This window comes from Daucus carota, chromosome 1 (assembly GCF_001625215.2).
Source record: "Daucus carota subsp. sativus chromosome 1, DH1 v3.0, whole genome shotgun sequence".
Classification (NCBI taxonomy): domain Eukaryota; kingdom Viridiplantae; phylum Streptophyta; class Magnoliopsida; order Apiales; family Apiaceae; genus Daucus; species Daucus carota.
In genome coordinates, this window is record NC_030381.2 from 33,519,001 (window position 1) to 33,535,022 (window position 16,022).

Here is a 16,022-nt window from a genome sequence, read left to right on the forward strand (position 1 = left end):
ACCATAAAATAAAAGAATTAATACTTATGATGAAATTTATAGCTAACATTACAAAAATATGTATTAAATTGAAGGATTTTGCGTACAGATAATTATAGACAGATTATAAGTTGCGGGTGTTTTGAGATGGAAACAAGTTAGTTCCATAATTTTCTATTAAAAAAAGGCAACGTTAATTATTAAAGTGTTTAAGTGAACGATATCTTTGATAAAATTCTGTAATCTTTATATTAATTTCATGCATGTCAACGCCCGGTAAAAGCTGTGTAAACGACTAATGAGACGTAAATTTTGTGTAATCTTGAATTGATTTGGATTTTGATTTTAATGCTATTCTTTCAACAAGTCAGTCAAATATATATAGAGAGAGAGAGACAACTCAAGGCTCCTGCTGATCATTACTACTACATTGTTGGTGATCAGATAATTGAGCATGGCGGTTCCTGTTAAATCCATCTCTTTAACTTCCCTGCTACTTCTACTTGTCTTGCTTGGAGCCATGGCCTCCGCTAACTTAAGGTTTGTACGTACTCTGTTCAGGGTGTATTCGATCGGGATTTCTTTACGTAGTCTCTGTGCACTAACATGCGCACACACTTTATATTTTTACGCATCAGCCTCTGCATCTGCATGGCACTGCATGCCTTGTCTTTCTGTTTAACACGTGGGATCCAAATCGAATCATGCCTTGCCGTGCGAATTAAAAAGTTCACATATATATATATGAGTTGAGATCAGAGTACAGATTTTATTTGACTGCAGTTTTGCATGATCAACTTATAATCAGTTAGAGTTGAAGCAATTATGTGTAATTTTTTTCCTTGGCTGTGGGGATTGAATGCTTGATGGTTGATTATGATTTGTGTAGTGTGGAAGATGAAGGTTTGAGCGAGCATGCAGTTGGTGACCCAGAGGAGATTGCTCACATGCTTCACACGTGAGAAACATATCCAATTTGCTTTCCGATTTGACTACAAATTTCTGATTTATCCGAGAATCCCAAACATTATTTTGTTAATTTCTCCGTTACACTCCGATTTGATTAAAAAAATTGATTTGTCCAAAAATCTCCCATAAATCTTTGATAAATCCAGAATCTGATTTTTGATTTCTACAACTGTAATTTCAAAGCAATAACATTGTTATTTTTACTGAATACAGGAGCATACTTAACAGCACTGACAGAAGGAAATTGGGATATTCCTGCGCAACTGGAAATCCCATTGATGATTGCTGGCGTTGTGATCCTAATTGGTTCATCAATCGCAAGCGCCTGGCTGGTTGCGGTGTAGGTTTTGGCCGAGATGCCATTGGAGGCCGTGATGGCCGGTTTTATGTTGTCACTGATCCGGGTGATGATGACCCTGTAAACCCCCGGCCTGGCACTCTGCGCCATGCTGTTATCCAAAACGAGCCCCTCTGGATCATTTTCAACCGCGATATGGGGATAACATTGAAGCAGGAGCTCATAATGAACAGCTACAAGACCATTGATGGCCGCGGAGTCAATGTCCATATTGCTAATGGAGCCTGCATCACCATCCAGTTTATTAGCCATGTTATTATTCATGGTTTACATATCCATGACTGCAGACCCACTGGGAATGCTATGGTTAGGAGCTCACCTTCCCATTTTGGCTGGAGATCAATGGCTGATGGTGATGCCATTTCCATCTTTGGCTCGAGCCATGTATGGGTTGATCACAATTCGCTATCCAACTGTGCTGACGGCCTTGTTGATGCTGTCATGGGCTCAACTGCCATCACAGTTTCTAACAATTTCTTCACTCATCACAATGAGGTATGTAACAGAAGTGCTTGTAATACCTGTCTCTTTACGAAGAACTAATACTGTTCTGGAAACCAGGTTATGATGTTGGGTCACAGTGACAGCTACTGGGGGGACACGAAAATGCAAGTGACAATTGCCTTCAACCATTTTGGAGAGGGTCTTGTGCAGAGAATGCCAAGGTAAAATTTCTGTGACATACTTCAAAATCAAATCCTTTTTTTTGTGGGGATCTAGTTCATCATCTCTAAGACATGCTATTCTGAGAATTTGCAGGTGCAGACACGGGTATTTCCATGTGGTCAACAATGACTACACTCACTGGGAGATGTACGCGATTGGTGGAAGTGCAAACCCGACAATCAACAGCCAAGGCAACCGATTCCTTGCCCCAAACAATGGTTATGCAAAGCAGGTAAAGCTGTGTGGTATTGTAATCAAAGTTTCTATTGCTAGATTTTATTGATTGAAATGTGTGTGCCAGGTGACAAAGAGAGTGAATACTAATGCTGACCAGTGGAAAGGTTGGAATTGGAGATCAGAGGGTGACTTGTTTCTGAATGAGGCCTATTTCGTGCCATCTGGATCTCGAGCTTCAGCCAGTTATGCCAGAGCTTCAAGCATGCCGGCAAAGTCATCTTCCATGGTCGGCACCATCACTTCAGGAGCTGGTGTCCTTAACTGCCGCAAGGGACACCCATGTTAGCAATGGAGCTTCCACAAATGTATCAGTTTTTGGTATACAAAAGATATATATAACAAATATAAAAAAAAAACATCGAAAGTTTTATATAACTAAAGCTGGTCTCCCACAGCTTGTCTGCAAATTCCTTTTACTTCTGGCAAGGGCGCATATTTTGCCCACGTCAATACCATTTGTTCACATCTTTCCTTGTGCAACATCAGGCTGTCTATCTGAAAATGAAAAAAATGAATAATCGAGGACATGAGGGGAGGCTGCAAGAGCACCTCCAGCGCAGGGTCATTTTTCGTCTCGGGACACGCAAAATGGATACTCGAGAGTCGCAAAATGGATACAGGCACCAGCATCTTTGTTTTTTGCATTGGATGATAGGTTAATTTTAATAACATATGCCAGTGCCTATATCCATTTTGCATGTCCCGAGGTCTATATCCATTTTACGTGCAAAAAAAATAGATGCTGATGGCTCTATACATTTTGAGTGTCTCAAGGCGGAAACCTGTATTCATTTTTCGTATCTCAGTACGGACTACGGAGTCATGTATCCATTTTGCGTGTCTCGAAACAGACCGCAGTGTAAGTGTTCTGAGTGCCTATAAGCATCAAAATATAATGTAAACTCTCTTACGCTCTCTTTAGCATATTTTTTCACAGCAGCTGGACAGCTATAAATGACTCTGTTCAGTTCGCCACCGAACACAGTCACCTTTTCCATTTATTTGCACACGTTTGTACCTTCGTTGTTGCAGCAATGAAGTTGGATACTCTATCAAATCTGCATTCTCCATAATAAACCAGAACAACTCCCCAATAATCCTTTATACAAGTACATTCCCTTTCTTCTTATCCATGGTCATCAGGTCATGTTCTATCTAGAATGCGATCATAGATTGATACACTACATCGACATGATCCCGTCATCCTATCAGGGACCATGAAATAAACATATACCATGACATGAACCTGGTTAACTGCTTCTAGTACTCTTTAGTCTTTACTAATAATTTTGTAAAGTGTAACAATTCTACTGATGTAAATCACCAACATTTCAACTCCACCAGCACCACCAAAATAATAATTACAAAGCATACATGGAGAATATGCAATATAAATTAACCACGGATAAAGGCTGCTGTGTACAAAAACAATGGCCACCATCTTGGGCTAGATCATCTGAAAACAGATGCAAGATACAGCAAACCATTTGAGCTGATGTTTCAACGAAACTTTAACCAGTTCCAATGGGATCACAATTCACAGCAGTAGTCAACAATCTATCACGGCCTCCTCTAAACTAAGCACGCGCTCTAAGAATATGCATACATCATGTTGCTCTATTCCTTCAGCACATATACACAGAATTTCCACCAGTGCAAGTTAAAAATTGATAAGGTTTAATTATCTAAACATATTTGAATGTGCATCTTGATACCACTCCTTAAAATATAGATTTTCAAAATCCTGAGCAGTGTGCAGTCAGATTGAAAAGGTAAAACTCGCAGGGTAGCAATCAAAATTTTAAACTGCGAAAAACTTTGTATAGCAATACATGTGAAATAAACTCAGAATGTATAACACTTAATTATACAGTATTGTACTGGTTTAGGCCTTTCATGAACATTTGAATAATAGACTCGCACCATCTCCACAGCGTTTCTTTCCTTCGACTTTTGCAAGTCATTTTGCATTGCTTGACATTGTACAATAAATATAATGGAAGTTTCCAGCCACTAATCATGTTTAGAGGATTTACCATACTAATAAAGCACAAGTACTTCGCTTATTATAAAGATGTCTAAGTCTTAAAAATGTATCCAGTTTCAGCAAAATGATCTTTCACCAATGCAAGAGCCCTACCGCGGTGAGAAATCTTATGCTTTTCTTCCTTGGGCATCTCAGCATAACTACAAGAGCATATTAATCAATACTGTTGTCTAATGTCACACAGTAGACAAAACTACATGAGATCAAAATAGAGATGAAAAGTTTCTGCTTACGTCTGATCATAGCCTTCTGGTTGAAAGATTGGATCCCATCCAAAGTCATTTGGTCCCCTTGGAAGAACTATCTTACCCTAAAATGTTAAGGCATTAGTCAGTCCCGCATGTATAAACATGAAAAAGAGTCTTTGAACACACTAAAAAATGTGTATCCAAATGCATACCGGTGTCTCCTGTCAAAAAAAAAAAAAATGCATACCGGTGTCTTTCCCAGGAAAGTAAGTGGCTCCTCGTTTGGTCCAAGAGCAAGTGAGAAAACACATAATGCATATGCTGATTTATCCTCATATGCCAATAACATATTGTTCAGTCCTAGAAGTAGAGCATTTTTCAATTGTTAGAAGGCAGCTGTACACAAGAATATAAACAACAAAAGGTTAAAAACGGAAGGTTTTAAAGAGTAAAAAATAAGTACCTTCATGACCAATCTTCTGCAAAAACCACTTGCTGCAATAAAAAGTTCACCCAAAATAGTGTGTTAAAACATCCAGATAGACGGCTATATCCGAAGAGAGGCATACTTACTTTTTGCTTCACACTGAATAATAAAATGGGGAATACTAAATCCAATATTTCAAGAGCAATTATGAATATAACCAAGATCATGATACTTCTATTTGCTTGGGAATTCAAAAATGATAATTGCCCTGTACTTAACATTTTATAAATAGAATTGAACCTTAGAATAAGATAAAGCAAGTATAGTGATTGTATGGAGGAAACTATATTGGCAAGTGAAAATTAACATTATAGCAACTTCATATCCTTTTGACTTCAACAATATCAGGAAGTAAACTCTAAGCATGCTCCATGTGTATCATCAATTATAGTACTTCCAATTTATAATGATAGGGTGGTGATTATTTACAGAAAAAGTACCTAAAATACAATAAAAACGAGAAGGATGTAAATAAGAATTACAATGATGAAGCCACAATCAACTCCTTAAGTACGATACAGAACTGATAGAGTACCTGGAAGGCCTTTTGCAAAATTTAATAAGTAAATTAGGATAGCATAATGGGAAATGTGAATGTGACTTATCTTTATATTTCCTTCTCATCAGAACTATAATTTATGTGTGTGTGTGAATTAACAGTATAGAAATGTTTTGAACTAAAGGCTCAAAACAATTTGTAGGATATAAAATTTTTTATGATGGCAAACCCAAAAACTATTACCAGGTGTCTAGCAGACATATAACATATCAACAGGCTTGCGAAATATAAAACCGGACACATTGCATAATTTCATGATAAACTGTATTGGTACTTCGAGGAGAGGATATAAGATATTATCTTGAATTAGAGAGTACCAAATCCAAATAGTGATTATTAATGCAGTATGCAAGACCAGGTCTTTAACTTTATCTCCATCGCTCTAAACCTTGGGGCAGAGATAATTACAATATATTTGGCTGCCTTGGTCTCAGTAATGAACATATAAATTTTATCGAAATTATAGTGTGAGAAACACAGAGCAGTTAAATTGATCAAATGTGTTCCATTTAAACAATATGCATAAAATAATATATTGGCATACTAAGCAAGTATACAGAGTCTGGCATTAGTAAAGAAGTCATTAACATTATATGCAATAAACATTATACGCAATAATACAAATGCTTTCATCCAAAGAATAAGAGGAGATATAGTAAATGTACCAAGTAAAGTGATGGCATGCAGCACTACCATCAAGAGGGTGAAAGCAAGTGCAAAACACAAACAACTTATGCAATGGATACATCATTATTTAGAAAGAAAAAAAAACTCAACCAGTACCACAATTGCGAACAAAAACCTGAGTTATGAGTATAACTTATATTGGTTATACAGAGCTTGCATTGCTCGTATAGATAATAACTTTCACCTTGACTGGAAAGAGATATCAGAAACTTACATGTAGGGTCCTGCAATAATCAAACAGTAACATATCATGAACCGCCCAATAAACAATTACTAAAGTATGCAGAGGAAACACAGAAATAGGCAATATATACATGTGTGTCTGTGTCAATATAAAATTGTACAACAATATTACATTATATCATCTCCGATTCAACTTCATTCATTTCAATTAGAACAGAAATTTGACTGTCATCATTTTCAATTAGGATAGAAAATCGACTCGGATTGCTGATTCCGATGTGATACCAACCAAAAAATGATACGGCACGATACAAAACTGGTAGAGTACCTGGAAGGCCTTTCAAAGAATTGAAACACAGACAAGTATCTTCCACCAATACAGGCCCATTCACCTTGACAATTTCACAAAGTCAAAATCTTTACATTTATAATAAAATTTATATATGCGCAAAAAATCAAATAGAGAGAGAGCAAGTGGAGTAGCACCTCCTTAGCAGCTAATCTAGCCTTTTCCTTAGAAATGTCTTCGGGCTCTCCCTGTAATTCCGGAACTGCAGGTGAAGATTAAACAGAAGTCATATACATATATGTGAGATTGAGTAGTGTGAAGAATTAGGGTTTTACGATCGAGCTTGAGAGACTGAAAAGGAATGGATTGGCCTAAGATAGCTCGCACTTCTTCCAGCTTCTTGGCGTTACCGGTCACGAAAGTCACCGGTCGTGAAAGGACGGGTCCGCTTGTCAAGATTCTCGCCGCCGACATCTTTCCCGCCTCTTTCTTTTTGGCTCGTCTAAACTATCTCTGTCAAAATTAGTAACCCGGATTTTGGGTGTTTCAGTCTCGTAAAGCAAGTCTAACGGTGAGCTAAAAATAAGTGTAGTTATTAGTATAATAATATCAAAAAATAGTTCGATTAAAAAAAATCACCAAAAAATGGTTTTTGGTGCTAAAATAATAGTATCACATTTTCAATAGTTGGTATTATATCTTGTGTCAAATTTATATATGTGCATTCATGTACTTGAATAGGTTAGAGATATAGTTATTGCTATAATTTGTGCTAAATATAGCACAAACTATAGCAATATGCTAATTTAGCACCAAGTTTAGCACACCATTTTTTGATTTTGAGCTACAATATAGATATAGCACAAGATATAGTTCACCGTTAGACTTGCTCTGAAAATTTTGTATTTTCAAGAATTGTACCTTACCTTTTCTTATTGATTATGGAAATATATCTATATTTAGAGCAACTACAATGCACCCACTCCTTACCTATATTTAGTCTACATGGACAATATTTGAGGATTGAGAACAAAAAACACAACTCCAACGCAACTCCCTATCCCTCATTTATTTTAGGTGAGAGAAAGTTCAACCCCTTATTTGAGGGATGAAAAAGCAAACCCCTATATTCTCCATGTCATCATCAGCTCATATATCCTCTTGTTTTTCTGTCATTTACCGCTGCAATTTCTCTCTCTATTTCAATTGCATATGTGAATTTGAAATATAGGGGATCAATATAGGGAATACCATTGGAGCAAAACAACTTTTTGGTCCCCTATATTTTAGGTAACCATTATTAGAGCAACTCCAATGCACCCATTCCTTACCTATATTTGATCTACATGGACAAGATTTGAGGATTGAGAACAAAAAGAGCTTCTGCAACGCAACTCCCTATCCCCTATTAATTTTAGGTGAGAGAAAGTTCAACCCCTTATTTAAGGGATGAAAAAGCAACTCCCTATATGCTCCATGTCATCACCGGCTCATATCTCCTCTTATTTTTCTATTATTTATTGATGCAATTTTTCTCTCTCCTTGAGTTGTATATATAGATTTAAAATATAGGGAATCAAATAGGGAACACCGTTGGAGCAAAATAGCTTTTTGATCCCTAATATTTTAGGTATCCATTAATATATAATATTTTAGGGGTTGAAAATAGGGAATTGCATTGGGCTTGCTCTTATATAATAATATTTTAAGGGTTGAAAATAGGGAATTGCATTGGGCTTCCTCTTAGGTATTTGGTTGTACATAGCAACTGCAAGTGCATGAAATTTTAATATTGAAACGTTTTAATATGTTGCTATAAATTATCTTGTCACGGACTTATAACAAACTAAAATTTTCAGAATAATTTTTGTAATTTTAGCAATGTTTATTAAATTTCTGTTTTGAATAATAATAATAATAATAATATTTTTATTTCATTTTAAAATTAGATTTATTTCAATTCGTTTTATGATAACCATCGGAATAACTGAATAAAATTCCAATAATCAAAACCACCACGCGCCTTGCATGCATCTTACATACAAAGCTGCTCTTCTTGTTTACTGTCCACTCCTCACTGGCTCACTCTATATTCATCAATGGCGGCGGCAACATTCTCGTCTCTCCACCACAACATCTCTATCTCATCTTCCCCAAACAAACCTCACCACTCTCTCACTTCCCCGAATCTCATTAAGTTCCCCTCCTCACAAAGCATAAACCGCTCATCTTTAATCTCCAAACCCACACTCTCCCCTATCCCCACGCGCACACGCGCCGCTGCCGATGACTTCACCGCACCAGCAACAGCTTTCCACGGCGTGTGCTACGTCGTCGGCGACAACATCGACACCGACCAAATCATCCCCGCCGAATATCTAACCCTAGTCCCCTCAAACCCCGACGAGTACAAAAGGCTCGGATCTTTCGCCTTAATCGGACTCCCTATGGCAGCCTACCCGACCCGGTTCATGTCCCCTGGCGAATTCACCTCGCAATACTCGATTCTCATCGGCGGCGATAATTTCGGGTGCGGATCGTCGCGTGAGCACGCGCCGGTGGCGTTAGGAGCGGCAGGAGTGAAGGCGGTGGTGGCGGAGTCGTACGCGAGGATATTTTTTAGGAACTCGGTGTCTACCGGAGAGGTTTATCCGTTGGAATCGGAGAAGAGGTTATGTGAAGAGTGTAAGACAGGAGATGTGATTACAATTGAGCTAGGTGAGAGTTTGTTGATTAATCATACGAGTGGAAAGGAGTATAAGTTGAAGCCGGTTGGGGACGTTGGACCGGTTATTGAAGCCGGTGGCATTTTTGCCTATGCGCGAAAAGCTGGGATGATTCCTTCGCGAGCTGTTTAGAAATTCAGGTATCCGCCAACAATTCTTGGTTATCATACACACACACATACCAATCACTAGGCAGTAGGCACATTTTAGTTATAGGACGGAAGTTGAAATCGGATATAGATGTATGATTGTGTGGAAAGTTGCAACGAAATTATGATTGGCCATGTTTGTAAGAGAATGAATTAATTGGCCTTAAGCATCTGAACAAGTTACACTAGGTTTAAAGTATGTGCAGAAGATTCTTGTTTCGTATTTGCCTTCTATAACATAATTTGCTAAACAGTAGTGCTACATGCACAAAATTGGGTACAGAATTTTGCGCAAAATGAGGTGGCAACTGAGGTGGGAAGTTTTAATTGGTACTATTAATGCATATACAGGGGGCTCATTTTAATTAAAAGTTGACACATACTCATTATGTGAATGTTTTTGTACCCGATTTTGTGCATCTAGCATTTTCCTTTGCTAAATAATCAATTGGGCTGAATATCAAAGTGATCACTGAGGTGCAATGTGCATCAGACTATTAGGTAAATACATAAGATATGTTATATCAATCCCAAGCACATAGTTGTCATGGATCATAGCTTATAATTAAATTTTTGGCATTAATATTAACACAAGACATGGCAGTGGCCAGTGAGGCAGTACTTTTTAATGAATGTCAAACTACAACTCGCTGTGAGAAATCCTCAATGGAAGTTGGATCAGAGGATCTGCAGTTCCAGATTCTGATTTATTGATATAATTGTTTTCCCCTGCTTTTTAAAATCTGTTTAGTTTTACCTTTAGGGCTTGTGCATTCGATAATCTGTTTATTCCATGATTTGCATTTGTACCGGAGACAAATGCCCTAATTTTGATACAGCATACTGCTCTGTATGGCAAAAAGACGACCATAGTGACATGCAAGGGGTTGCTGTTTAATAATTGAGGAGGTTTACATAAGCTGTTAATGCTGTGATCCGGTCTTCTATACTTTTCTTGTTTAAAAACATGTTTGATCCCTGCAGATAAAATATTATCTTAATTTTGCAGGTCGATACAATTTCACATAGAGATAATTGCTTAGCTTGGTTCAAGAATCACGGAATCTTGAGAAACAGTGCCTTGCAAGAGCAATAAATTCATTCTTTCAACTGCAGGTCTTACCTTACAAGCAAAACAGGACCATTGTTTTTCGAGACCAAGAAGAGCGAGTACAGTTCATAAAGATTTTGGAGCATTTATCTAACCTCAGTTTGTGCGTAATTATTTACTGTAATACGTTGTAGAAATGCAATATGCACTGCAACTCCATTATTTGTTAAAATATGTATTCCAAACTCTGAAAGTCACTGTATTAATGAAAAGTTTTGATGAAAAGTTCAAATTTGCCTGCATCTTGAGTAGAATTATAGTTTGTGCTAATTAATTAGTCACTGTAACTTTTGCTGGAGAATCGAAAAGAAAATAATTTGATTATCAACATTTATTATTCACAAATTGAAAGGTACAAGTTACACTCAAAAGGAACATCACAAGGACTGAGAGAACACAGGCAATACGAACAAAGTTCCAGGATCAATAATCTTAAACATAGTCGGAGGCTGGGACTGCAGCATACGATCCAATGAAAACATCACCAAATACGAGGCCAGCTAAGCCTCCTCCGATGAGCGGACCGACCCAGTAGATCCAGTGACCTGAAAAATCTCCGGCAGCAACAGCTGGCCCAAATGAACGAGCCGGGTTCATGGAGCCACCGCTGAAGGGACCAGCAGCCAAGATGTTTGCCCCCACAATGAAGCCAATTGCAATGGGGGCGATGGTTCCCAGTGAGCCCTTCTTCGGGTCTGCTGCAGTGGCGTAGACAGTATAGACCAGAGCAAAGGTGATGATGATCTCAAACACTACACCTTCGGCTGCACCTAGTCCTGCACCAACTCCATGAATTGGGACTGCCTGCATATATGAACAAAACCCGCTTGTTAAAATTCAATTGACCTGTCGAAAATATGAGATTCGTTTAATGACTTTAACTAAAATTCCGGAGAGTTGGTCATCTAACATGTAAATTCCGAATATATGAACTGAAGCAAGCAATCTAAGAAAGAGTTTATGCAGGGTACCTTGCCACCAGTAACAAAAATGAGGAGAAAAGAAGCAACAGTAGCACCAAGTAACTGAGCAATCCAATAGAAAAATCCAGTTATGAGAGTTATGTTGCCGCCCACAGCCAATCCAAAGGTGACAGCTGGATTCAAATGGCCACCTGAGATGTTGGCCGCCATGGACACTCCCACAAACAAGGCAAATGCATGAGCTACTGCTATTGCCACCAGCCCAGCTGGATCCAAACCTGCATCAGCTGTGAGATTATCTGCACATCATAGATCAACATAAAAAATTAGGACCCAAAATTTAGAGTCAAAATCCGTTGTCAGAAGTATTTTTCAACTGCCTTTTTGTCGAAGAATTTAAATTTCGAAGTAAGGAAAAAAAATGCAACATTTTATCATATGACACCAATATGAAGACAGAACTTACTGAAAGCAATTGCTGATCCAACCCCAGCAAACACAAAAAGAAGGGTGGCAATAAACTCAGCTAAGTAACTTTTGAGTGATCCATGACTTAGAGAGTCACCAAGGCTGCCAATTGATATCTTCACCATTTTTAAAGCTAGCTAGAGAGGCCTAACAAATTGAAGAAGATAAAAGCCTTGGAAAATTTCAAGTATTGATTAAGGGCTTCTTTTGCGAATTCTACAGAGTAGCAATATTGTTTATATACTAGAAAGTTTAGGGATTCAGTTGATAAACAACCCGAAACATATGCACACACAATGATACATTCTATTCACGGTTTCGACATACGAATGTCAAGTATATTATTAGCGGATTCACGGTTCTGACATACGAATGTCAAGTATATTATTAGCGGCAGGAAAAAATTGCTAAATGACTTAATTCTAAATTTATGATCAATATGTAAGGATGTTAAGTGTCATCCAACGAAAAATTGACTCATATTAAGATTTTTTTATCCATCATTTTTTCATTCTCGCCGAATATATTCTATTGATGTTCAATTTTTCTGACATTCGATTTTTCTGGACCGCATACTAATATTTTATCTTACTGATGTTACCCACTAAATTATATGGTCTATTTTGGACTTTTTTAAGACTAATCACCGGTGCCGACCATAATTTGATAATCGATTGAATAAGAACTAAGTTTTGGTTTGTAATAATCATGAAATGAACAATATGTAGAATTGTGGTTTCTTATGTCAGTTTAAGAATAAAGTATTCTAACCACCCTACACACTGATTGTATTAGGACACCCCTACAAGTTTTTGAATAATTGAGTAGGTTATGAGCGGATAAGCTTTTTTATTTAGATGTGATGTGTAAATTGCTATGCATTTAGACAATTATGATCGGTACCTCCACAGGTGGGCTGCATGTTCTTGTAATTCTAATGTAGTGCAGAAAGTGAAGATGCAGAGTTGGACACTGGTTTGCTTAATCTGTTGTGGTTAACGTTACAGTCTTTGGAGATTTCTGCTCGGTTGACATCAACTTCAGTCTCTCGATGGTTGCAAACATTTGGAATTTGAATACTACTTAAAAGGATTTCATTTCGTTTTCCTTTGAATTCAAATGAAGGTTTGCTTGATTACTATTTATTTTGGCTTTGTGGGCATTATTTATGAAAGACGATTAATAATTTTAAAGGAAAATGCTAGCTATTTCAAAAAAAATTCAAACGTGTCATCTACTAATTGGATATCGAACCATTAAATAAACGTGGACCCCTGCAGTTCATCAACCTCACTAATACAATCATTCTAAATTAACAAATCACCTATTTGAAAACATTTTTGGAAAAATAATTTAGATACCATCGTAGATGCTGAATGAAATGGTTTATTTTCCGTAACTGACATAATACAATCGACACAGGAGTCCTTAAACGGCGTCGGCTATAATCGTTGGCTAAATTGAACATGCAAGACATAATGTAAAATTTGCTGAACTTGTAAGACATTGTACTTCAACGGTATTGGCTATATTGGTTGGTTACTTGGTTATAATTTAAAAATAGAATGTTATTAATATTTTAGTTTGTTAAAATTGAATATATCAGTTTAATATGGTAATAAATGATGTGCAATCATCCTACAGATTTCTTACAGACCTGTAGAGGTTCGACAAATATAGTCATCCATGGGAGGTTGGCTAAAATTATAGACAATATGTTCACGTGGTTGGAGTATGATTTTTTCAACAGATTGGTTAAATTTTTTATATTTAGAATGACAACTATTTTTTAACTAAAGAGTTTGTATGGTTGGAGATGCTCTTAGATGGAAATAGAAGCGCTCAATATTTCAAAAACAAAGTGAGTACTAACAATGAATTAGGAATGATTTATTGTGACTGAATATACAATGAATGAATGAATGATTTAATATCACGGCATAATTTGACAAATAGACTCAAGATTATTAAATAGGGTTTGGTTAGGATGGGCACATAGTCCTTCCGTTTCAAAATAAATATCCACTTCAAAAAAATCATACCGTTTAAGAAAAGTCATTGTTGAGATAACCCCATTCAACTATGAGGAGACTATGCAACATAAGAGTTTGATGGTTATTCATCCTTTGTAAACGAGGGTGCAATTTTCTGAATAATATATAATGGTGAGCAGCTATCAACAAATGCAAACAAGTCAAACGAACGCAAGCTGGTAAATTAGACGTACATTGCATAAATCCTAATACATGATTAACAGGCCTGCTTAATCTCATAAACTCGAACATAAGCATATACACAAGAGCATCTCCAACGGTGTTGGCTATAATCATTAGTTAAATTAGATCTGATAGACATTATGTAAAATTTGCTGAATCTGTAAGACATTTTGCTTAAATGATATGTTATTAATATTTTAAAATTTTCAAATAGAATATATCAGTTCATTATGGTAATAAATGATGTGCAATCTTTCCTACAAATTTCTTACAAATTTGTAGAGATTCAACAAATTTAGTCATCCATAAAAGGTTGGCTAAAATTATAGAAAACAGCAGGCAAGATATGATTGGAGTATGAATTTTTTGAGAGGTTGGCTAAATTTTTTATTTTTAGCATGACAACTCACATTTTAGCTAAGGCTTTCAACGATTGGAGATGCTCTAATTAATTACCGGCACAATACAGAACAAAAGCGATTCATAAACTTGGCAAGCTCCATCGAATTTATTCTATTTGGAAACTATGGGAAAATTTCTTCAACTCTCTCTTCTAATTTTTTGCAAATTTATCGCACAATAGTAGAAAGAAATATGAGGAGTGAGGAAGGGAAGTTGTATGTGTTTTGGGACTGGCATGCATGTTTGGGCCTTCTAGAGTTCTAGCCCGACTTGGGTATTAATTTCCGGGCATCAATGGAGGGCTGATAAATCTACTTCGCTGGACATCAACAGTGATATACTCCTCTCCTCTGTTATTTTGATGCTCCGGACATTCGGTCAAGGACTGATAGGTCCATTTAGCTGGACATCAGCAGCAATATACTCCATTTTTATTTAAATACTTTTTATCGGTTGACTGAATGGTAAATTATATTTTTTATTTAAATATTATAAACTGCAATCAATTAATATCAAATGAAAGTTTTGTCACTCAATTAGAGTTAAACATCATCATCATAAAATGTGTGTCAAATTTTTTTCACATACAATTATACAAGGAAGTCAATATATATAAATTTAAGCTTCCTAAAACATCTCTAATGATTACGGGGTGACTATAATTGTTGTCTAAATTAGATAATATTATATAAAATTTGTTGAATATATTAGACATTGTGTTTTGATGATATTGACTGTAATGATTGTCTATAATTTAAAAAATAATAATATTATATTAAATTATGTGTAATCTTTCTTTCCTACTAAAGGTTCGACAAACATAGATATATTCATATTTAGTAAAAGGAAAATACTAGTTTCTATAAAAAAAAATTCCTAAAATTTTTTCTTACAAAAGATATGAAGGGTTATGGTGTGATATTTTTAAGACATTAATTATATATTTTATTTTTGTTATAACAACTCATTCCTTAATTAAAGGTTTTTCAGGGTTGGGTTGCTCTTATAATTTCCGATCAAAATCATCTCGATCTAATTTCATTTATCATAATTTATCACAAATGTAAGATAATTCTGAGATTTCTTAATAAGTAACTGAATATTAAAAATATTAAAAATGTGTACAAAATATATGATTTGGCTTGGAGAAGACAAGGTTATAGGAGTTGGTGTAACCATTTTTTTTTCTTTAATTGCCTTCACTATAGTTATTTTAAGATTGCAGAAATTGGAGAAGGGGCTTGCAGCGCCGTTAAACTTTATAGTATTTTTATGAAACTGGTCCTTGTAGTTCAATTGTCTATGTGGCTAGCTAGCTATGCCACCTCTCCTACAAATTTTACTGAATTTTCCAAATTTATAAAATCAGTATTCATGC

The 16,022-nt window shown here is 36.2% G+C and overlaps 4 protein-coding genes across 5 annotated transcripts; 2 read left to right on the forward strand and 2 right to left on the reverse strand.

The window, feature by feature from the left end:
- The first annotated feature begins 433 nt into the window (after positions 1-433).
- LOC108221353 (probable pectate lyase 8) lies at positions 434-2,495 on the forward strand. The gene is made up of 6 exons (XM_017395236.2): positions 434-519; positions 869-937; positions 1,162-1,801; positions 1,868-1,971; positions 2,066-2,204; positions 2,274-2,495. The coding sequence occupies exons 1-6, from the start codon at positions 434-436 to the stop codon at positions 2,493-2,495; spliced, it is 1,260 nt and encodes a 419-aa protein (XP_017250725.1).
- Positions 2,496-3,996: 1,501 nt separating this feature from the next.
- On the reverse strand, positions 3,997-7,222 carry LOC108211609 (inosine triphosphate pyrophosphatase). The gene is made up of 8 exons (XM_017383252.2): positions 6,985-7,222; positions 6,847-6,911; positions 6,689-6,752; positions 6,392-6,401; positions 4,908-4,939; positions 4,692-4,804; positions 4,490-4,566; positions 3,997-4,396 (listed from the first exon to the last, which is right to left on the reverse strand). The coding sequence occupies exons 1-8, from the start codon at positions 7,121-7,123 to the stop codon at positions 4,288-4,290; spliced, it is 609 nt and encodes a 202-aa protein (XP_017238741.1). The 5' UTR covers positions 7,124-7,222; the 3' UTR covers positions 3,997-4,287.
- Positions 7,223-8,675: 1,453 nt separating this feature from the next.
- On the forward strand, positions 8,676-10,877 carry LOC108204989 (3-isopropylmalate dehydratase small subunit 1). Of its 2 annotated transcripts, none has more exons than XM_017374726.2 (2): positions 8,676-9,515; positions 10,534-10,877. In XM_017374726.2, the coding sequence occupies exon 1, from the start codon at positions 8,749-8,751 to the stop codon at positions 9,505-9,507; it is 759 nt and encodes a 252-aa protein (XP_017230215.1). In that variant the 5' UTR covers positions 8,676-8,748; the 3' UTR covers positions 9,508-9,515; positions 10,534-10,877. The 2 variants fall into 2 exon arrangements, with proteins under 2 accessions (XP_017230215.1, XP_017230224.1); XM_017374735.2 differs by having other exon boundaries at positions 8,686-9,515; positions 10,641-10,877.
- A 66-nt stretch (positions 10,878-10,943) lies between these two features.
- LOC108194274 (probable aquaporin TIP2-2) lies at positions 10,944-12,261 on the reverse strand. Its single transcript, XM_017361230.2, has 3 exons — positions 12,025-12,261; positions 11,607-11,857; positions 10,944-11,439 (listed from the first exon to the last, which is right to left on the reverse strand). Exons 1-3 carry the CDS (start codon positions 12,149-12,151, stop codon positions 11,068-11,070), a joined length of 750 nt encoding a protein of 249 aa, XP_017216719.1. The 5' UTR covers positions 12,152-12,261; the 3' UTR covers positions 10,944-11,067.
- Between the last annotated feature and the right edge of the window lie 3,761 nt (positions 12,262-16,022).

Excerpts from the sequence above, each read along its gene's own strand:
- LOC108221353 (XM_017395236.2), top strand. The coding sequence starts at position 434 with ATGGCGGTTCCTGTTAAATCCATCTCTTTAACTTCCCTGCTACTTCTA. Across the intron at positions 520-868 it reads ATGGCCTCCGCTAACTTAAG|TGTGGAAGATGAAGGTTTGA; the intron begins GTTTGTACGTAC and ends TGATTTGTGTAG. Across the intron at positions 2,205-2,273 it reads ACAATGGTTATGCAAAGCAG|GTGACAAAGAGAGTGAATAC; the intron begins GTAAAGCTGTGT and ends TGTGTGTGCCAG.
- LOC108211609 (XM_017383252.2), bottom strand. The coding sequence starts at position 7,123 with ATGTCGGCGGCGAGAATCTTGACAAGCGGACCCGTCCTTTCACGACCG. Across the intron at positions 6,912-6,984 it reads TCAGTCTCTCAAGCTCGATC|TTCCGGAATTACAGGGAGAG; the intron begins GTAAAACCCTAA and ends CTTCACCTGCAG. Across the intron at positions 6,753-6,846 it reads CTAGATTAGCTGCTAAGGAG|GTGAATGGGCCTGTATTGGT; the intron begins GTGCTACTCCAC and ends GAAATTGTCAAG.
- LOC108204989 (XM_017374726.2), top strand. The coding sequence starts at position 8,749 with ATGGCGGCGGCAACATTCTCGTCTCTCCACCACAACATCTCTATCTCA.
- LOC108194274 (XM_017361230.2), bottom strand. The coding sequence starts at position 12,151 with ATGGTGAAGATATCAATTGGCAGCCTTGGTGACTCTCTAAGTCATGGA. Across the intron at positions 11,858-12,024 it reads TGGATCAGCAATTGCTTTCA|ATAATCTCACAGCTGATGCA; the intron begins GTAAGTTCTGTC and ends TATGATGTGCAG. Across the intron at positions 11,440-11,606 it reads TTTTTGTTACTGGTGGCAAG|GCAGTCCCAATTCATGGAGT; the intron begins GTACCCTGCATA and ends TCATATATGCAG.